The sequence below is a fragment of the Phyllostomus discolor genome, chromosome 8, assembly GCF_004126475.2.
Source record: "Phyllostomus discolor isolate MPI-MPIP mPhyDis1 chromosome 8, mPhyDis1.pri.v3, whole genome shotgun sequence".
In the NCBI taxonomy this organism is placed as follows: Eukaryota; Metazoa; Chordata; class Mammalia; order Chiroptera; family Phyllostomidae; genus Phyllostomus; species Phyllostomus discolor.
In genome coordinates, this window is record NC_040910.2 from 80241675 (window position 1) to 80266628 (window position 24954).

The 24954-nt window shown below is 58.1% G+C and overlaps 1 protein-coding gene across 8 annotated transcripts in view; it reads right to left on the minus strand.

Moving 5' to 3' along the window:
- KSR1 (kinase suppressor of ras 1) overlaps nt 1-24954 on the minus strand; it is a 150670-nt gene that overhangs the window by 11417 nt on the left and 114299 nt on the right. For 6 of the 8 annotated variants that reach the window (XM_036033371.1, XM_028521076.2, XM_036033374.1 and 3 more), the window contains 12 exons: nt 23586-23590; nt 20988-21048; nt 17603-17686; nt 16044-16105; nt 15842-15948; nt 12761-12929; nt 10831-10872; nt 8143-8197; nt 7290-7338; nt 6136-6515; nt 3422-3518; nt 183-316 (listed from right to left, as the gene is read on the minus strand). In XM_036033371.1, the coding sequence (XP_035889264.1) occupies nt 183-316; nt 3422-3518; nt 6136-6515; nt 7290-7338; nt 8143-8197; nt 10831-10872; nt 12761-12929; nt 15842-15948; nt 16044-16105; nt 17603-17686; nt 20988-21048; nt 23586-23590 (1245 nt within the window). The remainder of the gene's footprint in view (nt 1-182; nt 317-3421; nt 3519-6135; nt 6516-7289; nt 7339-8142; nt 8198-10830; nt 10873-12760; nt 12930-15841; nt 15949-16043; nt 16106-17602; nt 17687-20987; nt 21049-23585; nt 23591-24954) is intronic. The other 2 variants (XM_036033372.1, XM_036033373.1) reach the window with 2 other exon arrangements.

Sequence of the window (24954 nt, forward strand, 5' to 3'; positions counted from 1 at the left end):
TCATCCGAATCTGACTCTGGACCAGAACCACAAGGGCAGAACCAAAGCAAACCTGGCCTTTCCTCCGGGGAGGGCTGCTTCCCAGCACCAGAGAGAGGGAGCGCCCAGACCTTGGCGGCACCCAGGCCCAGCTGGCGCCGCCCACACCGCCCTGTCCCGCCAGATGCCCAAGGCCCACTCACCGTCCCTCCCGGACCACGCCCGACATCCCGAACAGCCCGAAGTCCGTGATGACCACTTTGCCATTGTCGTAGAAGACATTCTTGGATTTGAGATCTTTGTGCACGATGCCCTTGGCGTGCAGATACCCCATGCCCTGGAAGACAGCGCGCTGCACGTCAGGGGGCGGGGAGATGAGTACTGACACCACTGCGCATGCCTGGGCCGTGCACGCAGCGGGAGGCCTTACCCAAATCCCCTCATTTAATCTTCACAATGTTATGCCGGGGAAGTGGCTTCATTTTACAGATGAGAAAACCGAGCTCAGAGAGGGGAGGGCACCTGCTCCAGGCTGCACAGCTGAGATCTGGTTTCGGGCCAGTGCCTGCCCTTTCCAGGTCTTCCTACTGTCCAGCCTCCAACTTAGACTCGGGGAGCGTGTGACGTGTGGCGGGGGCGTGCGCGGGAGGCACGGTCAGGAAGTATGTGAAGTGAGAGCAGACCATCTGTGTTAAGTCATAAAGGACCTGAATGATGTGGGCTCCTTCAGGCTGTTCCCCCCAGGCCTCTTCCCTCAGGCTGGGCAAGGGCTCAAGGCGGGGAACAGAGAGGAACTCCCACAGAAGGAATCTCCAAGTTCAGGAGGTCCCAATACCTGTTCCATCTCAGCTTACATTCTAATTTGCTGTGCAGCCCTGGACACTCGACTTCTCTGAGCCTCAGTTTCCTCATCTGTCACGTGAAAGGGTGGGTGGAGGTGGGTGATTTCTAACCAACACTCTATTTGGACTAAACCCTGACTGGCCAGGCGTATGCAATGTGGGTGACCCTGCACAGGCACGACCTCATCCGAGGTCCAGGCTGTCTTCTAACACCAAACCCAGGGCTCCGTGTACCCCGATGCCCTTGGGAACAGGGTCAAGACGCCATGACGGAAATGCCCGCCCCAGCCCGCTCAGAGACAGGCCTGTGTACATCCCACTCCAGGAAGCACCACGCGAGATACGAAACCTCTCTGGCTTCGCAGTTATTTGGGTTCAGGGCAGAAAGGTAAGTAAGCCATGTTTAGGAAGCAGAAAGATGAGTGTGAGGCGGAAGCAGACAGCACTTAGCCGAGGCCAGAGCTCGGTGCAAGTGGGTCTGGAGAAGGTCAGAGAAGCATTCACGCAAGGGAGGTGCTCTTCTGCGAGAGACAGGGGGCGCAGAGTCCACTGTGACCACCTCCCTCAGGCCCAGTGACAGCTGTCACCCTGCCACAAAAGCAGGGAGTTCCAGAAAGGGGTGACTTGCTCCTCCCCCAAACTGTTCTGAATGCAAGACAATCCTTCTTAAAACATCTCTGCCCATTTCCCAAAGCAAAGCAACTGCGCACGCCTTCCTCAGTGGCCTGTGAGCCGAAGACCTCACCTCGTATTGAACAGGGACCAGCTGTGTGTCAGAGCACAAGCCGCTGCGCCCCTCTGAGCCTTGTTTATAAAACAGGTGCCACCACCTCAAAAGACCAGCTTAAAAAGACAAGATGGAAACCACCTGGGTCTGGGGCACAAACTCTCCTTCTTCCCAAGATTTCACGGTGTTTCCAGAGAGGCCCCCAGACTGAAAACTCTTTAACCAAAGTCAGGCCCCTTTTGCTGCATTTAGAGACCCAGGACATCAGAGATGAGCACAATGAAAGGGGCTTAGAAGTTCCCCGCAAAAGGTCAAAGGGCAGAGAGAACAATGGAAAAAACTAGCAGAAGCAGCTTCGGGCTCTGCAGTTACAAAACCTTTGAGTAACTTTTTTTTAGTCCTTACCCAAGGATATGTGTTTTTTGTTTGTTTGTTTGTTTGTTTGTCTTTTAGAGGTGAGGAGAGAGAAAGAAACATAGATGTGAGAGAAAAACATCAATCAGTTGCCTCCCGTATGTGCCCCACCTGGGATCGAACCCACAACCTTTTGGTGTGTGGACGACACACCAACCAACCGAGCCACCAGCCATGGCTCTGAGTCTCTGTTCTCTTCTGCCTGGGAATCTCCCAGATGGCTCAGTGCTCTGGTGATGAGGAGAGACAACCGTTTGCGGGGAGAGAGAAGCAGGGCCCAGCAAGTTCGGGGACGACAAGGAGCAGGCGTGACACTGCAGCTCTCTCCAGCTGCTCTGAAATGAGAGCCTCCGGGAAGGCGTAAACGTGGTATTTGGGTTGTGGGGGCTTCAAAAGTTGAATTCATTAGCTCAGTCACGCAGAAATGTCACATGGCAATCTTTGTCCATAAACGTCACTGCGATTTTTATTTTTTCCTTTGGGAAGACACACTCACAAATGGACAGAAGGAGGGCAGGGGAGAAGGACGGAACGCTGGCAGAGAGAAGGCAGAGGGGGAAGGAACGACAGGGACGGGGCCCAGACGCGCGGAGCCGCTGAGAAAACGGCTGGACAGAAACCAGAGAAGAGAGCACCTGCCCACGGCGTTCCAGTTTCTGTCTGGGCCTGTCGCTAAATAGGCAACAAGTAAGTTCTCCCTTCATTTTAAAAAGTTTCTTTTCTTCTTCGTTTTAAATTAATTTGAGAGAGAGAGAGGGAGACAGAGGAAAACCGATTTGTTGCTCCACGTACCTGTGCGTTCTTTGGTTGATGCTTGTACGTGCCCTGACCGGGACCAAACTCGCAACCACGGCGCACGGGGATAATGCTCTAACAACTGAGCCACCCACCCAGGGCTGATTTTTTTGGTCACTTTGATTTCACTACTTTAAGTGGATGAAAGAAAGAAAAAGGGCTTCCTGAGCTGAGCCTGTCTTCTTGAAACCTGGATTTGGGAACGACGGGGCAGAAAGTGTGGGTGCTCCCCCCGGCGGCCCACAGAAAGTCCCCCTACCAGACCCCGAAGCAAGTGCAGGCCCCGAGCACCGGGCTCTCGCCGCAGATTATCCCAGGCCGCCCTCACGCCAACCCACCGAGGGCGGCTATGTCAGTATCCCCATTCCGTAAAGGAGGCAGCCAAGGCTCGGAGAGGGTAAACCACCTGCCCAAAGTCACACAGCTGGTGTGACCAGGACTCAAACTTGGGCCATCTGTCTTCAAAGAGTGCTGCACTGCTCCCCGACCAATCCAACTGCTGACCTAGTTTCCAGCTCACGGCTCCAAACAGACAAGACACGAATGGAGGGAAGAAGATGGGGTCCCACCCTTGAAGCACCCCAGCTCAGCGGGGAGACAAGGCCATCACCATCACCCTGACACAGGCAGGCAGGGCAGGCAGGGCAGGCGGACACCCCTGTACCTTGATGATCTCCTGGGCGATCTGCCTGGTCTTGTTGATGTCCAGAGAGATCTTGGGGTCCCTCACAAACGAGTGTAGCGTCCGTCCCTTGCAGAAGCTGTGTGGAGAGCGGTGGGGTCAGGCAGCGGCCGGGGCCAGCATGGCAGCCTGACCCCAGGAGGGGCCGTGGGCAGAGCTGTGGGCACAGGGGCCTCTGGAGGGCTCTCGCCAACCCCCGGACCACAGGCACCAGAATCCTCGTTCTTAACCAAGGCTGTGCCCGTTCCTTCTGCGGCCCGGCCTGAACGTACGAAAACATTCCTGCAGGCAGGCACCCCACTCCCGAGGCCCAGGCCCTGCCCACCCAGAACAGGAAACCCAGTTCACCCAGCCCCAGGTGTGCACAGCAGCCCACCCGCGGGGGTTCAAGGCAGGGTGAACGCAAACTCTGACGGCAGGGAGCTGGCCTTTCAGGGCGACCACAGGGCAAGGGCGGGGCGCCGGGCTCACTGTGATGATGCTCGTGTTCGTTCCTTCTGCTTCCCGGTCACAGAGTTGACTGTGACGAAGGAGTGTGCGAGGAGGGGATAGAGGTGGAAGGGCCTGCCAGGGCGCCAGGGCGACCACTGGACAAGGGCCTGCATTTGGGGGTCTCCATCCACACTGATCCCTAAAACCTTCAAAGGAAGAGCCCAGAGAGAATTCTCGGCTCATTCTCCTGTCCCCGGGGGAAGCTGACTTGCACCACCCGAGGAAGGGGTGAGATTTTAGGGAAGTCTCCCAGGAGAGAAGATTCTGGGGGCCTCGGAACCTGAGAACTGGATGAGGGTCCGGAAGAGTGGCGACAGTTCCTAATCTGTGTTCCAGTACCTGCAGAATACTCTAGAACATGCTACATTTTGTTACTGAATGCTTTGTTTTGTTATCATATGTATTCCCTTTAGGCAGACTCAGATAATTTATGGAACTGGGTGGATAAGATATGGAAGGATGGACGGATGGATGGACAGCGCTGGGGGCTGGGGTGCGGGGGCTGTGGAGCTGGCACAGCCACAGTGAGGACGGTTCCCTAAAGACCCCACTGTCGGGTGGTGGGTTTCATCACACGGTGTGATAGCCTGGTGGTCTCACACTGCTCAGGAGTGCTGGTGGGTGGTTACTTACATCTGTTTCTGATAAACAAACAAAATGGAAATTAACTTTTACTTAGTAAATATAGTTTGTTTGAGGAGAAAGTTTCTTAAAGCATTGGGTCCAGCTACAGGGAATGTCATCAGAATATTAATGAGGGTTCCCATGGCTCATGGTATTAAAGTGATTTTTAGTTTCTTCTTGAAACCTCCATGTATGTTCCAAAATTTCTTAACTAACCTCATATTGCTTTTCCTCGATTTTAATTTTTAAAGGACTTTATTTATTTATTTTTGGAGAGGGGAAGGGAGGGAGAAGAGAGAGGGAGAGAAACATCAATAAGCTGCCTCCTGTATGCACCCTGGTCAAACTCGCAACCCAGGCATGTGCCCTGGCTGGGAATTGAACCTGTGACCTTTCATTTGGCGGGACAATGCCCAACCAACTGAGCCCCACTGGTCAGGGTGCTTTTTCCTGATTTTGGAAGTAAACACCCAACAACACCTCTTTCAAAGCCAGGGGCAAAATCAGGGGGGTGTTTCAGTTTCATACCCCCTGGTGCCAGGGGCAGGGATGCACATGTGGTGATACCAGGTGGGAAGGGAAACTGGTGAACACTTTCTGGGCTGGACTTCCTCTGACCCGGCCCAGCACGTGTCCTCACAGATGGTCACCAAGAAACGCACACTTGGTCACAACCACTCGGTCACAATAACAAAAGAGTACTGGCGAGGTGAGGGGACAACCAGTGATCCGCTCGAGAGAGCCCAGATCCCGGCCGTGAGACTTCCTCCCCAATCCCACCCCCTTTTGGTGACATCAGGTCAGTGGCCTGGAATCAGCTGTGGTGAGTGTTTGCACCCAGGAACCCACGGCTGCCACGAGCCAGGGCTCCCCTCCTGACCACCAGGAGCTGATGCTCCGCGCACCGCTGGCTTCACCTACGCTATGGCAACACCTTGCAGGTGATAAAACACCACGGCAGACCTCAGACCTGCACTCAAGTGGAGAGAGCGAGGTGTGAACCAGTACGGTCTCTGCCGTGTGTTGTCACAAAGGAGCAGGTAAACAGTTTAACAACAGGAGTCTATGTAAATTCTTCGCTCTATTCCGTTTCCAGTGCCCACACGTGGGTAGGAGCACCTGTGGGAGCAGAGCGGACTGGCTTTTCCCTCACACCTTTCTCAGCAGGTGACTTTCTCTCTCCTGAGGCATCTTCTATTTGCTTAATTTTTAATGTCAGTGGTGTTAAACGATGGGGAAATGGTACCCCGTTTTTTGTACCTGCCTACATGAAAACTTCCACGCCCTCCAAAAAAGGTGAACTTTTTTGCCAGTTATAAAAACAGTCATGGGAATGTTATGTACAGAAAGCATAAGAAATACAGTCAATAATATCTTAGTAACTGTGTGTGGGGCCGGACGGACTTACTAACATGACACTTTGTAAGGTGCATAAACTAATATAATGTATGGCAACTGTACCTGAAAACTAAACAGAAAACAAAGCCCTTCCACACCCTCCAGGGCGCCCACAGAAGTAAGAGGCCCCAGGGAAGGAGAGGTTGGGGCAGCCCCCCAGCGCGAGCCAGGGCGCGGGTTACCTGGTGATGATGGCCAGGTGGGGCGGGTTCATGCAGGCGCCCATGAAGAGCACCACGTTCTCGTGCCGCGTCTGCCGGTAGTTCATCACCTCCTTCTTGAACAGCTTCAGGTGGTCCTGATTGTGGCCATCCATCTCCAGCAGGCGGATGGCCACCTCGCCGTGCCAGCGGCCGCGGTGCACGCGGCCCCAGCGGCCCTGGCCAATGGGCTCGCCCAGCTCCACCTGCTCGAAGGGGATGTCCCACTCCTGCAGGTACACGCTGGTCTGGCTGGCCTTGCGCGAGATGGGGCCCCGCCAGGGCCGGCGGGGGCTGGGCAGGTCGTCCACCTCGTCCTCGTCGTCCTCTGCCTCGGACTTGCCAGCCTCTGGCTCCTCGGCCTGCAAGCAAGAGGAGTAGAGAGGGGCAGCAGGGCTGAGCTCAGCTGCCTCCCCTTCTCCGGAGTCCCCACCAGGTAAGGCAGAGGACAGGCATGCGGTCAGGAGGCCCGGGTTCTAGTCTCAGCCCTGCACTGGCTTGCTGTGGACACCAGGAGGTCACTTAGCACCGTGGAGCCTCAGTGTCCTCACCCATGAAATATGGCCCTCGGCCCCGGTGGGCCCTGAGGCCCTTCTTCCGCCTGGCACTCCTAGATCTACCTACTAGTGACTAGGAAAGAGTGTTAACATCCCCTGGCATGAAGAATTTAACTGCATTCATTCTTTCTGGGTATTCTTTTGTTTAACTAGAGTTTCTGTTAACATTCTGCTAGTGCTCCCGGGAGCCAGGCTCAGCCCACACTGTGGTTCAGGGGTCAAGGCAGTGGTCTTGGCCCTGGCTACAATCAGAATCACCTGGGGAGCTCTGACACCAGGTGCCTGGCCTCCCCGCAGACAGAATGACACAGTCTCCAGGGCGAGGGCCCGGGCTGCCAGACTAGGGGAGGGAACCATGTGACTTAGGAGCTCACTGTAGCCCCCAAACAGAAAAGCAAAAGGAAGCTGCTCCATTGCATTCCTCATCATTCTTCCCGGCTGTGCACACCCACCTGCATCTGCTGCAGTGGGCACCTGAGACAGCCCCTACCAGGGCCCAGCGCCCCGCACTGCCTGGCCTCCTGCGCGTGCTGAGACAGACAGAGGGAGGGGAAGGAGCAGGCGCTGTCTATGGCTTACCTCCACTTCACGATCCTCCAATACGTCTGCTTTTGGCTGGTCGTCAAGCCTAAGAGTGAAACAGGGTTCGTCAAGGAGACCCCGAGGGTGGGCCACTCTGCTCTCAGCTGGGCAGGGGACTCCCCAAGTGAGGTCTGAGCAAAGGTCCCTGGGCCTGGGTCCTTGCTTTGACCCACCTGGCTGTGGGAGAGGCAGTCCAGATGCTGTGGGAACAACAGCCAGGAGGCCGAGGCCAGGCCCCACTCCCCTTCTCCAGACTAACCTGGGGGGGGGGGGGGGCGGGCAGTAGCCACCAGGGCCCCTTCAAATCTGACAGCCAGTACGGGGGCTCCGAGCCCAAGCACAGAACTTGAAATTCTACTTGAGAAGTGGTTCCGTCACATCCTAGCTGTGTGACTTTATGCAATTTCTTAACCTCTCTGAGCTGGTTTTCCCATCTGCACATAAAGGATCACAATGACTTCAACACTTTCTTGGGAACACGAGTCAAGTGCTCAGCATGGCCTCACATGGAAAACGGGCTCCGAAAGCAGGAACTATTTTGAGTAGGTTTCTATAACTCTGAGTGCCCTTTGCCCCCTCCTCCTGGGTCAGATTTATAGCCTCTTCCCATGCCGACTGCCCTGATAAGAGGCTAATCAAATCTGTGTGGCTGAGTTCAGGGGCCTAGAGGGTGAATGAGGGTGAATTTTGGCCCAAGGAGTCTGCCATTTGCCATCTGGCTGGCCCAGGTACATGGCAATGTGCAGAGTGGGAGGTCAGGGGTTTGGGGGAGGGGGGATGACAGGGATGTGGATCCAGCTGTCACAAATCCCCATGCAAGAGAAAGGGGACACAGCACAGGAATGCCTACCGGGTGCTGTCCGCTGCGTCAGGGAGTGGGGCTGCCGGTGGAAACGCTGAAATGTCTGGAGGAAACAGAAAGCGAACATGAAGCATGAGACCGCCTTCCCACTCCCCACAAAGGACACAGCGCTTACACGCAGGGAGGTGGGTTCTCCCCTAGCAGCCCTGCACGGGGCAGCACGTGTGTTCCCCAGGCCCTGTCCACTAGGGTCAGCTCGTGCTTTTCCTGAGACCAAATGCAAATGCAGCCTCTACAGCACTTGGGGTGTCCCAGGAGGGGACCCCAGGTATGCCAGGAAGTTGGGACTTCTCAGTTGACACCACTCCCCCGTGGTCAAACTGCCGCATACAAACAAGTGGCGAAAGCAAACAGGGCTATTCACTGGAGGTTGGGGCTGGCTGCATGAACCCTTGAAAGCCGGGAGACTCCTTCTCTGAGGCCAGGAGAAGAGGAAGGCAGGACTCACAGGTGGCTCGTTAGTGACACCTGCTGCCTGTCACGGTTCCTGGGAATTTCTGGTGGGAGCTGGAGCCCCCACCCCCTGGGCTTCGAGGTGTGCTCAGCTGCTGGACGGCTTTCAGGGGACAGCAGGAGACATACAGTGCACACATCAGCTGGGGCTGGCCCTGCGCCTGGGGCTTTCCCAGGTTTAGCACCGAGAGTTGCACTGGGAACACCAGACAGACAGTCACCCCAGGGTGAAACCAATGTGTCACAAGCCAAACTCTTCATAGCTGCTTCTGCTGCCAGTCTCCTTCTGTAATCTCTATCTCCTTAAATAGCACTCAGGGAGAGGCAGCCCCAGGGCTGGGGGTGCCCCTTGCTCCCTCCTCTTTTATCAGCACAAGGACACTTACTGGAATTAGCAGTGGCTCAGGCTAATCAGTGGCCTCTCCCTGCCTTCTAGGTCAGAGAGCCTCCCCATCAGCCATCACACCTCCCTGCACCTCCCTCCTGGGCTTTCCCCCAGCCTACTCCTGAAGGCCATCTGAACCACAGGTTCTCAGCGTCTCACAAACTTAAGGATGTGAGAGAGGCCTGGGCCTTCTCACCAAGGAAACGCACACATGCACCCACCATCCTGTGCACGGTTTCTGGGGGGTCATGGACCCGGGGAGCCTCTGCTGAGGCCTCCAGCCGACACCACATCGTGTCTGCAGACTGCCAGGGCGGCCCGGGGTATCTACCCGTCCGCATTGCTCAAGTGACTCCACAGAAGGAGAACACGGTGGGGGTGGGGGGTGTTCAGGGAGAAACAGCACTCCAGGTGGGAAGGCAAAATGCCTCTGAAGCCTCACATTTCCCCTTAAACACAGAGAGTACACTTTGCACTCTGCTCCAGAACATGTCCATGTTTGCTCTGATAGAAATACATTTCCCTCCCCTCCCTACAACGTGTCTTCAGAGCAAAACAGACTCTTCCGGAAGGAGAGGCAGGTTTTCCCAATGCTTTCAGGTACTCCCCTGTGCACCATCCTAGAGCTGGTTACCAGGGAGCTTCCTGCAGCAGAACCACAGCAGAAACCAGCATGGAACCAGAGGCTGCTCAGGGAGCCTGCCCCGACCCCAGCCTGCGCCTGCCTGCAATGCCACGTGGGCGATCCTGTGAGAACTAACAACTGCTCCAAGTCACCCCCCTAACAGAACTGAGTGAGGGCACAGGAAAGCCTGGAATAACCAAAATACCATGACTTCAGGACAGACCTGTTTAACGTAGGGAAAAAAACAATTAGCTACAGTCTTTGTCTAAAACACATGGAACCTTCATATGGCTAAAGTAAGAATTAAAGTTGCAAATTACTTATAATGCTTGCCACCTTCAGCTAGAAAAACCAGGACTAATCGAATAACTGCCTTAGGGGCAGGAATATGGTCAAATGCAATGACTGGCTCATTGTAGGTACACAAAACAATTTTTGTAGAAAGGAATCAATGAAATTGTCTTATTGTATTGAATGGAAGTTTTTCCTTTCAACTTTCTGCACTGAAGCATTTCCAACAAATGGCCAGCAGATGGCGCCATGCACCAAGACTCTGCAGCCCACTGAGTAAGTGAAGCCCGCAGACTGCCCCAACCCCATGGCCTTTTAAAAAGATTTTATTTATTTCTTTTTAGAGAGAAGGAAAGGGAGGGAGAAAGAGAGACAGAGATACATTAGTGTGTGGTTGCTTCTCACAAACCCCCTACTGGGGACCTAGCCTGCAACCCATGCATGTGCCCAAGCTGGGAATCGAACCAGAGACCTTTTGGTTTGCAGGCTGGCACTCAATCCACTGAGTCACACCAGCCAGGGCTGGCCTTCCCTTTTTAAGACAGAGTAGCAGCTAGCTTCCTTATTATTGTGCAGGGGAAAGTATGACAGATGCTCACAAGGCATCAGTAGAAAGTCCTCTCCTCCATCATGCAAACTGAGTTTTTGCCACCTTCTGGCTGTGTGACCCTGGACAAGTTGCCTGCAGTCTCTGTGCAAAGTCTGCACAGAATGGATGTCAAGGTCCCTCCTAGCAAGGCACTGCCCCTGTGAAGGCTACGACTCACCCTGTCCCCCTTTTTCCAACCTCAACAGGCAGCTCTCAAAACAGGTAGGTGTGAAACTCAAGCACCTCCAAGGTGCCCAGGGCGAGGGCACCCAGGTAGACTGGACAGAGGGGTCACAGCAAAGAGCAGTTAGTGGAACCATGCAAAAGACTCACCTGGAAAGATAAACTGCTGTCTATGATGAATGAAGTAGGCAGCTTTAAACAGAAGAGGAGGTGAGTCACACACAGAACAGCAAATGAAGCGAGGGGGGACGGGACACAGGCGTGGGCTAGGAAGGGAGGGGCTGGTTACTGGGCTGGGGCAGGTACCCCCCCCAGGTGGGCCGGGCCAGGACAGGGTAATCCCAGCAGGGAGGAAGAAAAAAGCTGGGAGAAAACAGGTGCTGGCAGGAGCACCCGGGAGTGAAGGGGCTTGCCCTCGGGGACTGGGGTTCAGAGACCCAGTCTCCATGGCCACTCTGCCTCAGAGCGCTGGCCAATTCCGTCCACCTCTTGGGTCTGCTTCTCTGTGAAATGTGCACATGCCCAGGAGGGTAAAATACAACAGGCAGAAAAACAGTGATTCTGAAAACACTTAAGAGTGGCGCTGAGGCTTCAGTGACTTGAAAGCAGGGGTTCCTTTCCTAGATTTGCCCCCTGGGCAACCCAGCCCCCACTCTGACCGCTGACACTGACCGCTGACTTGCTGACTGCGGGACCAGAGAGACAACAGGTCCTGGAGAGAGCGAGGGCTCTGGGCAGGGACAACGAGGGACCAGCCCGGGGACATCAGGGAAACCTGAGAAGCTCTGGCTGACGTCACAAAAAAGACTTTCTCAGTGGCTGTTGTTTTGTAAACAGGCCCTTCCTTTTAGAAAAACTCAAAAGTACGAGGTTTAGCAAAGGGCCCAGTTTCACAGCATATTAATGACAAAGCAGAAAGGGAGAGGAGGTTAATCAAATAGGCCATCGCTCAGCTCAGTCGCAGGGAGGGGAGGGCAAGATCAGGATGAAGCACTGGTGTCAGGAGGTATCCAGCCACGTGCATATTACAGTGAAGGGAGAGCAAGAGAGAAAAGATTCCTACAAAAATCTCCGTCTCTCACCATCCCCCAAAGACGTCCCTAGAACCTCGCTGAGGTGGGTTCAGAGAGGTTACCAGGCCTCCCGCTGGCTGCGGGTGGCCCCAGTTGGGGGTCCCCTGGCACAGGAAGAGCTGCGCGTCTGTCCTCCTGGGCCTGGAGCCTCAGGGGCCAGCGACAGGTGGGGCCTGACCTGGACTCCACGGCCGGCCGGGAGCAAACTGGGGCATCCCAGCCGCCCTCCTTCCTCCACGCTGCCAACTGAAACACGCTGAAGGCCAAGACCTGCTGCTAGGAGCTGCCAGGGAGGCCAAGGCTGAGGCTCAGTCCTCAGATGGACAAGTGGGCTTCACTCCTCTCCGTGCGGGGAGGCAGGACACCCCAAGGCAGCCTTGGCTGCAGCAGAGTCAGAGGTCAGCTCTGGTCAGGTCTGCTCCAGCACGCACACCCCTGGGGGGTGTGGTGTCCTTATCTATACCCGGGGATCCGCTAATGCCAACTTCACGGAGTCTCTTGTTTTATGGAAAAGAAACACACACTTCCATTTAGGTAGCCTGTCTGGATCCCAGAGCAGGTAAGAGACAGGGGCCACATCCCCTCTCCCAGGATGTCCGGACCCGCCCTGGCTCCTGGGAGCTCATGAGCCCTAAGTGAGTGGAGTGAGTGAGCAATACCCAGTGGAAGCCAGGCCCATGCAGGGGGTAGCACAGGGATTATGTCGAGAACACAATCTTCGTGTCTGACACACTTGGCTTTGATCCTGGCTCTACTGCTTGTGTACTGTACAGCTCGGGCAAGCCACTCCCTCTCTCAGAACCTCAGTGTCCCCATGTGTAAAATGGGTACAATAACAGTATTATACCAAGTGAAACAGGGTAATGTAATTGAGCTTGGCCCAGTGCCTGGCTCTTCACAAGTGCTCTTAGTGGCTGCAGTATTAGACCTTGAGCCTCCCGGGGTGTGCTGAGAAGAGGCATGCAACCCCATCCCTAAAGGCCCACAAAAGCCCAGAGGTGTGGTACCTGGGAAGTTGAACCTGCTGTCCCGCTGGCCGGGCGAGGGGTTGGGGGGCGTGGTGGCGCTGGGCGGGTTGGATGAGCTCGGGAAGGGAGCGGGCGAGGAGGGCGTGGAGGACGTGGTGGACGACGGGTTGCTGCTGGAGTCCAGGTGGTTCGTGGCCGGAGGGTGCTCCTGCAGGAACAGACAAGGCACATGGCAGGACTATCACCGTGCCGCCCAGCCTGCCTCCCACACCCCTCGCCGGGACCCTCCCTCCCCCGTGTGAAAATGAAGAGGCCAGCCCTGAGCATCCCGTTTGCCGGTCTAATATTTGAGGGCAGAATGGCACAGGGAGACCCCCATCCCAGTGCCCACCCGCTGGAGGACTCCTGCTCATCTTATTTCGGCTCGGACATACTTCCCTCTCAGGAGCCCTTCCTGAGCCCTGGCTGGGACCATGCCCCTCCTCTTAGTCCCCCCATAGCTCCCGGCACTTCTCAGCAGGACAAACCGTGGTTTGTCAACTGCAGGCATCTGGGGTGGTTTTGTCCTGGGAGGGCAGGGCGGGCACCACGCCCGCGCATCAACCCCCAGCCCCTGGCTCTGGGCCTGCAAGTACTTGGGTTTTGCAGTGAATTAAATTCAGCCTCTGACAAGTATTTGTTGAGTGTGTGGCACACAGCTTATCAGTGCTCCGTCCGCTTTTTCACAGACCTGCTAGCTAGGCCCCTCCCCACGGAGGTTTGGGCCCTAGCAGGACCAAAGGGCCACCTGACAGAGGGCTACGGGGGAACCGCTTCTGTGTGAAGCGGTACATTGTTCCCCAGATCCAAACATCAGCCGGGTGGGGAGGGGTCGGTTCCGTGGTCAAAAAAGTTGACAGCCAACAAGGCCTGGAGCCGAACCATCCGGATCCCACTCCAAGGCCCAGGCAGCCAGGGCAGGGGCAGCGGCTACGAGGCAGGCTGCCTCCCAGCTCCCCCACTCGGCACCTGCGCGTGACCTGAACGTAACCACCCCGCCTTTCTGGGCCAGTGTGTCATCTATAAAGTGGGGGTGTCAGCTCATCTGCTCAACCTTCAGCACAAACATTTACACCTTACTGCCTACTGTGTGACAGGCACTGATGCAGGTGTCAGGGACCCCGCAGGATTAAGGGGCCCTGACCCCAGAGCACCTGCACCAGGGAGACGGGCAGCACTCTGAGACGGCACCGTGCCATGGCAGGTGGCAAGGAGCACTGGGAAAGCAGTGGTGCGGTCGGGGCCTGTGCCTGAGGCCGAGTCTGGGCAGGGCCGCCCTGAGGATGCAGACGGTGTTAAATGCTAGGAAGAGAGCTCTGGGCAGAGAGAGCAGTGGATGCAGCAGCTCCAGGTAGGGGTGCGCAGAGCCTGTCTGAGCAAGGGTGGGCGGGGGGGGGGGTGCGGGCGGCTAGAGAAGAGCCCGGAGAGACAGACCGGCACTTGTGAGATGAACAGGATAAAGCTCGGCCCCAAGCACAATGCCTGACACCCAGGAGAACCCAGCAGTTACTGGGGGATGATCCCCCAGTTTGGGGGATGATAACGACCACAAACGGGACATAGGGAGGCCGATGCGCAGTCACTGCTCCCAAGGAGACAAGACCCCGTTCTCCGCTGGCTAAGGGCCGAGCAGGTGTGGTCAGGAGGGGCTCCTGGAGGGGGAGGGACCCTGAGCGGGTTCTGAGAACTGACAGGAGGGTGAGGGGTGGGCGTCCAGGTGGGCAGAAACGAGAATGTGCATGTGCCAGGGCATGAATGGGCGTGCGGTGAGTGAGGGGTGTGTGAGGACGGGGGTGCACTCGGCGTAGCTGGGAGGGGAGGGCAGGTGCAGAACCAGGCTGGCACGATGGGGTGTGGCAGACCCGGGGGCCTGGTGCCCACCAAGGAACTGCGCCCACCTGCGACAGGCGGGAAGCTAGACACAGGTGACCGGGGGCACAGCTCCTGACCAGTGAGTCCACGAATGCTATGGCGTTACCCTGCAACCCCCTGTGCGTGCAGAGCATCTCCACTTTACAAAATAGGAGAGCTGAGGCTCAGGGAGGGAAAGGCATCCTCTCAAAGTCACAGAAGGAAGGGGAATAGTCAGGACTCAAACCCAGGACGGTGGAGCCTATCATCTTTCCACTCCCCTTGCTGCTCCTGGTGGGAACATCATCATGGTGGCGGGGCAGGGGGTGTGGGGGGGGAGATGCCGGCCAAAAAGCAGGTCCAGAGCAGCGGGCCGCCTTGGTTTGACAGTAACAGGGGACCCTACACTCTCCCCGAGCTGCCCCCCACACTGCATCTTCAGGTCCTCCCTTCCCCAGGCTGGCCCAGACATGCAGCCGCCAGTCACCGGCCCCTCAGGCAGGAGGCAAGAACACGCTAAGCCCTGGTCTAGGGCTGGGACATAACATGCTTGAAACGCACAGCCAGACCCACAGGGGCCTGGGGGAAGCCATCGACTCAGTGGCACCAGGACAGCGGTGGGTGGCTGCCAGAAGCTACCAGCACGGGAGCCTCACAGATACCACACACAGCTGTGCATGGGGATCCATGACAGGCCCGCGGACCCTCCACGCACGGGGCATGCAGGCCTTCGAGAATCTGTCTGGCTGCGGAGACGTCTGTCCGCACTCGTGGACAGGCCCCACCCAGGCTGCGGGAAGAAGGGCACTGGCCCGCATCACTTCTGAAGGCCCGAGAGCCGCACCGGGGCTGAGGCGCGGCTCCAGGGCCAGGCCTGCCTCTCACTCCCAGGGGACTGGCGCTGTTTCCTCGTCTGTGGAATGGAGGTAAGGTCAGGATGTGCCTTTCAGAACTATTCTGAGGGTCAGCGGAAGCACCACTGGAAAGAGTTCCTGGCGCCCAGTCAGAGAAATATTAGCTGACAAAGGAAGGGAGCGGCGTTACCGCACGTAACTCCAAGTGTGAAGTCTGCAGAGTGGCTGAAGACAGACTCCCCAGAGGCCGCGCTCGGCCACAGGCCGGCACTGTGTCCTCACGCTGGACCTCCACGTCGGGGGCTTTACAGAGAGGCCCCCAGGTGGGGCTTCTCCTGGCAGAAGCAACAGACCCCGGGGCCCTCACCCAACTTACTTTCTTTGTCAGTGCTTTGGGGAGGGTTCCAAAGTGGGGTTCGGCTGCTCTGTCCACCGGGTTGTTGATGTCCGAAGGGACAGATTCTGTCCTCCGAATCCTGGCTACTGAAGAGGGGGAACCATCAGCAGGGCCCAGATTGAGCCAAAGAAACACCCAACCCGAAAGCAGAAGGCGGAGGAGAGAAAGGGCTGAGACTCACTTGGAAGGAAGGAGATCCGGCAGGCGGGGGCCTCCTTCGTGCACTTGTTGTGGCACTTCAACCTGGGTGGGGAGGAGGAAGGGGGCGGGGCTCAGCGCACAGAGGGTTGGGGCCTGGCGCACCGGCAGGGGGCGCTGCCCCGCAGCCCGGCAACGCACCCCTGACCGCCTGGCCTTGCACCGATTCCCAGACAAATATCGGCTCACAAACGCAGAGCCAGGGTCAACGGTGCTGGCAGCTGCCGTCTGGGGGCGTCACCACGCTCGACTGCTGCCTGCCCGACCCTCAGGGCAAAGCAGGCTGGACTGTACCCACTTTAACTTGTCACGTGTGGGTCCCCCATCTCTCTTTTTTTTCTAAAGGAGAGAAGACCCCCCCCACCCGTGTTCAGAAGGCTCCGGAGGAACCTGACCTTACAAAGGAGCATTAGAAGAACATCTGCACCGCCCAAGGATTTCCCAGGGATGCAGGGGGGGCCCCTGTGGTCGGAGGGTCAGCGGGGCTGGGCCAGCAGAGGAAAGGGCTGGGTTCTCGTTTGGGGCCTGTCTGCTGCCCTGTGTCTCGGGGTTCTCGCCGATCAAATGGGCCCCCAGTTGGGGCCCTACCAACCTCACACTGCGGATGCAGCAGTGGGCCGAGCAGTCGCCCTCCCCACCTAAAAGGTGGTACTTGAAAGGGAACAGGTGGTCCTAGTTTAAACAGCCAGGAGCTACAACAGTCCAAGACTGGAGAGAAAGCTCTGGCATCCCTCGGGGATCAGTCGTCAGGAAAACACTGTATCCACCAGACATGGATGAGACCCGTCACCTGCAGCCTTGTGGGGGCCCAAATGCTTTTATACATACTAGCTCAGATTCTTGGAGCAATCCTGATGGGCGTAAACCTGGAAGCGTCCTCCGAGATATATCCATGACAAAAACTCGGCCCAGAAAGGGCAGGCACCTCACCCCAGGTCGCAGAGCAATGTCAGGGCCAAGTGGACAGAAGCAGAGTCCAGGTCCACCCTCCCTAAGGTGAGGGCAGCTAGAAAGCGGGGGGCAGACCCTGCTCATACCACACTGCTCCCAGCCCTTGTCCTCCTCTCCTTTCAGAAGCCACAGTGGTGTGAAGAACGTCGGATTTGCACGGAATCTGCACCCTTTCCTTCTGTGAGCACCACGAGCTGCCTCTCATTCTACCGCTGCCTGTTTCCCCTCCCTTGTGTGCTAAAATGCGAGGCTGATTTCAGAACTCCTTTGAGTTTCCCAAACAGTCCTCCTACTCCCCTCGGCCTTTGTGCAAGACACCCCCTTGGCCTGGGGCTCACTTTCCTCCTCGGTCCACGTGGCCAACTTCTGTTCATCCCGCAAAGCCCACCTCAAATAGTTCCTCCTTCTGGGAGTGCCTTGCTCAATGCTTCCTCAGTCCCCTAGAGGGGGCTGATCACTCCCGGGGTGCCGAATGGGATCGTGAATCTGGGTTTAGAACCCTGCGAACGCTGATTTGCCCAAGGCCAACAACCAAGGGCACAAGTCTGAGGTCTGCAGCCCCCTCGCACCCCTCCCACACCCGCCCCTCACCTGCAGTGTTTGCACTTCACCCCGAACATCATGCTCTTCTGGCACACGTGGCAGACCTGCGACAGCCAGGACTTGGTGGAGAACCTGCAGGGTGGACACACAGAGGTGCTCGAGTGGGCCAGGAGACCCGGGCCTGGACGGAGAAGGGTCCCCACACAGCCCAGGGAAACCAGGAGTCTTCGTTCCAACCCAGAGCCCCAGGCACCCTCTCCCTGGAAGGTCAGGGACAGCCCAGGGCCACTGCCTCCGACCCGGCATTCAGAATTCCCAGCCACAAAGTCCTCAGTGTCAAAATCCCAGAGTTGGTGTGGTCGCTGATGCCGGCTGGTTGGCAGGCAATTTGGCAATAGCAACCGAAAGGACCAGTGTGCAGACCCTCCGACCCAGCAGCCCCAGGCTCAGGAAGCAGTCCAACAGACACTCCCACAGATGTCACACGGTGCGTGGACAAGGTCACTTGGTGCAGTGTGTTTGCAGCGATGGAAGATGGCAAGCTACCCCCGCCGTTCGGGGGAATCGGTGACGGACTACAGGGGGTCCAGTCCCTCCATACAACCAAGTGCCAGGCAGCCAGAACAGAAAACCAGGATGCTCTTTCTGTGCAGACATGGAATGATCTCCAAAATTGCATTGTCCGTGAAAAAGGTAAGGTATAACACTGCATGACTCCATTCACGTGGAGCTCAAGTACCAGACAGTAATCTGCCATGACAGGCGGCAACTTCTGGGAGGTAGCGCCGTCGCCTGGGAAGGGCCGAAGACAACTTTCTGGGGACTGGAGCGCTGAACGCTCATCTGGGCGGTGTACATGGGTGTACATGTGTGTGAAACCTCGTTTGTGTGCTTAGCACTGTGTAAATCACACCTCGGTTTAAAAAGGAAAACAAGGCACAGCCGGGGCAGTGTGCGTGTGCAGCACTTGTGTGGACCTGAAAAAGGAGGTGGGAGCCCCAACACACGCGCTTGCTCATGTGCAAACGCCTCCAGGGGCCACGAGAAACTGCCGGCTCCGCCTGCGTGGCACACGGGCAAGGGGGGCTTGTCTGCATGTATGTATCTTTATACCTCTCGGATCTTCAATGCTTGAATGTATGTCAATCCAAACAAAATCAAAATTTTACAACTGAAAAGCACGAGGTACATTGGAAGGAAGGATGGGGGCTGAGTGGGTAGCATCCTGCAGAGAAAAAGCCCGAAGCCAGTTCACGGGGCGGGGAGTCCTGGGGGCAGCTGGGAGGGGAGGGCTCCGGGAGCACAGCGCGTCACAGTGACGCAGAGCGAGCGGCAGCAGCGGTTTGCAGCCCGTCCATGAGCACTGGCTCGCTCAGCTCTTAGCAGCATCCCCGGGAGCCAGGAAGCTCCAGGATCCTTAGTACACAGGCCAAGACACCAGCTCAGAGTGGCTGGGTGACTCTCCTGAGGTCACAGAGCTGGGGTGCTGGGCAGAGGGGGCTGGACCCCCAGTCTCTGAGCACAGAGCCGCATGGCTCCTCTCTGCGAGAGACCACCAGGCAGCGTGGGAGGGGCAGAGCGTGGCTGCGGGTCAGACGCCGGGATGGAACCTGCCAACCACTGTCTGTGGCGTGTGCCTTGGAGGCCCTGCAAACGGGCCCACACGCTCACCCCACAGTGGCCTGGGGGGGGGATCACGCGTGTGCCCTGCGAATATGGGGTGTCTGCGCTATGGAGGAGAGGTTTGTGTTACTGTCTCCACCAGCCGAGACGGAGCTCCTGGAGGGGAGGACAAAGGCACCCACCTCCCTGGAGTCGGTGCCACCTAAAAAGCAGCCCTGATTCTGCCTCCCCAGGACCCGCCCTCTCTTTCCCTCTGGGTTTTCCTCTCCTCTCGGGTCAACACCAGGGGAAGAGGAGCAGCTCAGGGGCATCTAATGACCCTGGGCCTGGACCTGGGGTGGGTGGAGATCGGGTAAAAGCCCCGAGGCCAGGGGAGGGTCATGACACAGTTTGTCCCCCTGTCATTAAACCAAGAACCGTCAGACTTGTCATCGAAAGGGGCCGGGGTCAGGGCTTTGAAACACCAACAAGGCATGACTGTGACAGCACCTACCCAAGCCCAGAACCTGGGAGGGGCGGGACGAGGTGGCCTGGTGAGGCCGGAGAGCTGGGGTGCTGCACCCTGGCCGGGGAGCAGCTCTGGGCCGAGCAGCCGCAGGTGGAAGGGACAGCAGTCTGGGACGGACTTGGGGGCAAACGGTCACCACCTCAACCCCTGCGGAACCAGGTGCAGCCATGACAAGGAGGAAACGAAGGGACCTGCTGACCCTGCGGTGCCCCCCAGGCAATGGCTTCTCTTGGGCCACAGCCAAGGGGGACACCAAGTGCTCCCCACTGCTGGACACGTGAGGCCCAGATGCACATCACCCCACTTTATCCGAGTGACAAGACTCGAAGGAGGGCCTGTGTGCAGAGGGGGAAACCGAGGCTCAGAGAGGTCACTGACCACGGGTGTGTGGCTCATGGCGGAGGGTCCTGACTCCAAAGGCCCTGCTCTCGGCAGCCCCCTGGCCCCGGGCAGACCACGCTGGCACCTTTGGCAGGGCTGAGGGAGGCACTTGGACCTCCTCTCCCGGCGCCTACCTGGGTGTCTGCGGTGCTGGGGCCCCCGGGACCCTGGGGCACAGGCCTCCCCACTCCCACAGGGCTGCACACAGGGACGAGTGGGCGCCGGCAGACGGCTCAGGCACTTCCTTACTGGCTGCATGACCTCAGACCAATGACTCCACCCCTCAGGGCTCCCTCGCTGGCTGAGAACCCCAGGCTGGCTCCCAGTCTGGGGCGGGGGGGGGGGGGGGGGGGGGGGGGATGAAAAGCCCTGGCGAGTTGCAAAGCTCTTGACAAGCGTGCCCTGTTGCCATCACAAGGGCCTTTAACAGGGACAGCCAGACCCAGGCACCCAAGGCCCTGTCCTGCGGCTGGTCTTCGGGCCCACACCAGCCTTCCCCAAGGTTCACGGGCACCAGAAACCCAGACATCAGGCCAAGAACGTCGGGGAGGGGGCTTAGGAGTCTGGAGTTTCAAAAAGCCCAATGGGGTGCCGATGTGAACAGTGTTAGGACCCATGTAACATCGAGCTGGACTCAGAAGAAGCTCTGGCTTCCCCTCCCTGAGACCATGACCCTGTTTCTCCTGGGACCTGGGTTTTCCCTCAGCCGACTGGGGAAGAGACCCAAGGAGGTGCAGGGTGGGCCCAAGTCCATGTGGCCGCAAGCGACAGGCAGGGGTTCCCGAGGGGTCGGGGCTGTGTCCTCCACAGAGGTGATGGAGACAGAGTGGCAGAGAGTCCCGAAAAACAGGGACCAGGACAGACCCCACTGCGACGAAGCGTGACCCCAGCACGAGTGGGTCCCCACCTGGCTGGGCCTACCTGTGCGTCACCGAGAGCCCGATGTCCCTCCGTACCATCTGTGGGGATCCGTGCGGGAGATCTGCGGGGAGAGGGGCCGAGTCGGCAGGCTGAGGGAGCCCTGCAGGGACAGCCTGTGCCTGTGACCTTCTCTGCCGAGATCACAGGCTGGATGGCACGAAAACGTGCTGAAGGGCAGGGAAACGCCCCTGAACTGCGTCCGCCAACACAGGGGCAGGACAGACTGGACCGGGCGGGGCACGTGGTCACCCTCCCGCCTGGCCTGCCTCTCTAGTGCACACCCCTGCCTGGCCTCCACAGGCCGTTCAGAAACCGTCCTCGCGGTCTCCAGCTGCAGGGGAGGCCGGCTCGAGGGGCAGAAGGCAGCGTGTGTGAGGGCAGAGGCCCCCGCTCTGGCACTCTCTTGTGGATGCACCCACGGCTCACCAGGGTGTGAGGGCTCGACTCTGGTCCCTTCATGTTAGGTGCGGGGGGGAAGTGCTCTGACCCTCGGCAGGGGGCTTGGGGCTGGTCAGCCGTGCAGCACACCCAGTACCTCCCCGGCCTTGATGGCGTTGCTCAGGGCAACCGCTGCAGACCGTGGCAGGCAGAGCCAGGACGAGTGAGGCTTTCCCGTGCTCCCAGGGCCTGCCCCACCTGGCACTCAGTCTGAGTCTTTGGGGAAGTCTCAGGCCACGGGCTTTGAGATGCCCCTTCTGTCTGCCTCCTTAGCAGGCACCCTGGGCTCCCCTCCTAACCCCGGCTTCCCCCGAGAACAGGCATCCCCAGTGTCTAGCATCACAGGTTGGCGTGGAGGACAAGCCGAAAGCAGTCCCTCCGTCACCCGACAGCCCACACTTCCAACTCCCTCCCCTCTTCCTCCACCTGTGTGCCCCCTCCTCCCACCCTCGGCACTGCCTGTCTCCTCATGACAGGGGTTCTAGGCTGAGCCCATGGGTGGGTCTGGGAACTCTCTGGACTGGTAAGCAGACAGCTGTACACTTTTCCTTGGAAAGAGGATCTAAACTTTCATCCAATTATCAGAAACTTGTGACTCAGAAAGATCAGGAACACAGTGCTTGAGGAATATATGATCATCTCATGGCCTGTGAGTCAGCAGCCCTGCCCCCACCGCCCCTAGAAGGGCACCGCACCCTCTCGGGTCCCTGAGTCCCGGCCTGGCCCACAACTGGGGCTCATTAAGTGCTGGCTCCCTGGGGGCCAAGGACCACACACCCGACCGCAAGGAGAAGGGCACGCTGGAGCTGCTGACTCCTCCCACACCAAGGGGAGTTTGACTGGGACCAAAAGGCCTATGTTGCCCCGCCGATGACCAGGAGCCCACAGCTCTCTCCAGCACATCTGCTGTGGGGCTGACTCTTCCCAAGGCCTTCCAGGGGTTCACCCCAGTCAGTAGCCACTGCCATCAAAGCACATGGGCCGAAAAGGGGTTAGGCTGCCAGCCTGAGAGAGACTGGCCACGGAACAAGGGATTCCAACCTTCTCTCTCTGAGCGCAACCTATGTCTGACGTGCAGGGTGCCACGGGCACGGGGCACGGGGCAGTGAGGGCACCCGTGCCAGGTGCCGACTGCCCCTCACTAGACGGAGCCCTGAAGGCCCTGTCCTGCCCTCCTGGTAGGCGGGAGAAGCAGCCTCACTGGTACAGGCCCTGCATTACCGCAGCACCCAGGAGAGTCACAGGCTAGGCTGCCCTGGGGACGCAGATGCTGGGCTCCCTTCTCCTCTGAGGCTCTGGGAGGCCCTGGAGTTCCACCTGCACCCTGGGAGATGGAAGGGCAGCCTCCCCCCTCCCCACCCTATGCCTCCCTGGTGGTCCTGCAGCCAGCTCCATTTTGGCAAAGTCAGTGCCTGTCCCTCCTCATCGTTCTGCTTAGCCAGCTCAGGACAGGACACAAAGAGACTGCTATTTGGCTCAGGCAAAACCCAGAGATCTCTGCTTCTCCACTGGGACAACAGAAAGCAGGCCAGAGGCACACTGCCTCCCGCTGCAGAGAGAGAGGGCCCATGGCTCAGCCACCATGCACAGGGCTGCCCTCGGCCCTGAGGTGGGCGGGTGGGAAGGAGGTCAAGGCTGCCCGGCTCCCCCCAGCTCCTCCCAGGGGTCCACTCTCTCAGGGCCTCGTTCAGAAGCGAGTGGCATTCCTGCCTCAAAGGACATCCCTCTCCTGAAGGGACGGGTCCTGAGAAGTCAGCTGGGGGCTGCAGGTGGCCACTGTCCCCCTGCACAGGACAGGTGGTGCCTGCCTCTCAGGAGAGCGGGGTTCCCACGGCAGCCCAGCAGGGAAACACTCCCCACCAGAGGTCACCTCGGGGGAGGGCATGGGCAAAGAGGGCCTGCCGCGGGGGACTGCCCGCAGACCGTGACACTCGAGGCCACTGCACACAAAGAGCAGCACTGGCTGGGCTGAGGTCACCTCACCCCTCGAAGGCCACCTGTCCTAGAGTTACTTCCGGAGGCGGTTCCCGGCACCTCTGCTCCTGGACCATGGAAAGGCCAAGTGCACTCGGAGAGGGTCAAAGAAATCCACCCCCGATGGGGACGGCGACACAAGCGCAGCTCCCAGAGGCAGAGGGGACAAAAATGAATCACTCTTACCGAACCTGGAGAAGACAAAAGAGAGAGAGAGAGAGAGAGCACGATTAGGTCACCGAGCTGGCTGGGCAGGTCCCCAGAACACCATCCCTTGGGAAGTGGGGTGAGCTGGTCAGGGAGAGCCACGAGCCCCTAGGGTGTGGGCTAGGGTGGCTGAGGGAATTCAGGGGCATTGCCTCCAGGGAAAGGGCTAGAAGTGCCCCCCTCAAGAGGGCACCAAAGGTACAGCTGTGCAGGCTGATACATCAGCTTCTCTGAGCCTCACCAGCCACCCCGCACGGTAACTAGAGCACCCCACTGCACACACAGCTGAAGGAAGAGGGGTTCTGAGTCTGCCCAGGTCACATTGTCTGTATGCGGGGAGAGGAAGAATGCTTGGGGTCCAGGCAGGAGACAGGGTCAGTCTGCCCGAGAGGAAAGGGCTGGGACAGGAGGGCAGGGAGGACGGCGGTGAGGGACCAAGCAGGGCCAGGTGGGGACAAGCCCTGAGCCAGGCTGTCGCGGGACAAAGAGAGCTTGGGAACCCACACCATTCAGACGGCCCCTGGGGCTCACTGCGGGCCGCCGGTGGCCTAAGCGTTCTCGTCAGTGCTACTTCTGGTGGCTCTGAGAGAGACTCAGAGGCCCTGGGTCCCAGCCCAGCCACCAGCCGTGGGATCTGAGGCGGTGGTCACCTGCCCGAGGCTGTTCTCTGCCTGGAGTCAGGATGAGGCCAGAGCCCCACTAGTGCTCTTTTTGGGAGAAAATGAGAAGCAGGCGCCTGGGTTTTGCCCACTGAGATGCCCTCCGATTCACACATGTCCGAGTGTCGTCCACACAGCAGTTGTCACTGTGCTCTCTGAGAGGAGAGGGCCCAGAGGGAAGGAAAGCTGCATCCCTTCCAGGGGAGCCGGGGGGGGGGGCCAGGCCCCCGCAGGACAGCCTGATCGGGATTTCTCCCCTCGGGTGACATACTCAGAACCATCAGATAAGGAGACTAAACAGTAATGGGAAAAATATTAAAAAGTTAAAAAATAAAAAAAGTCATAGATATCCAGGATCCATCCCATGAAGGACCCAAGGCAGCCTGCACTGGGACAGGGGACAAGTCCCCCTGAGACTGGAAAAGGGGTGCCCAGGTCAGACAGGAGCCACACCCCAGGGGTACAAGAGGGTGACAGGTACCCAGAGAAAGCTCTCCCCCTCCTCTGCCCCCACCCCCTGCCCACAAGGCTATATTGACAAGGGCAATTGTTGTAACAACAAAAGTGACAATGAACTCAATGTCCACCAGGAGGGGAGGAGTTAGTTAAACCACACAATGGAATGACATAAAAGTGTGAACAAGATGAGGCATTTGAGTAATTACAAATAAACACTAAACTAATGACCT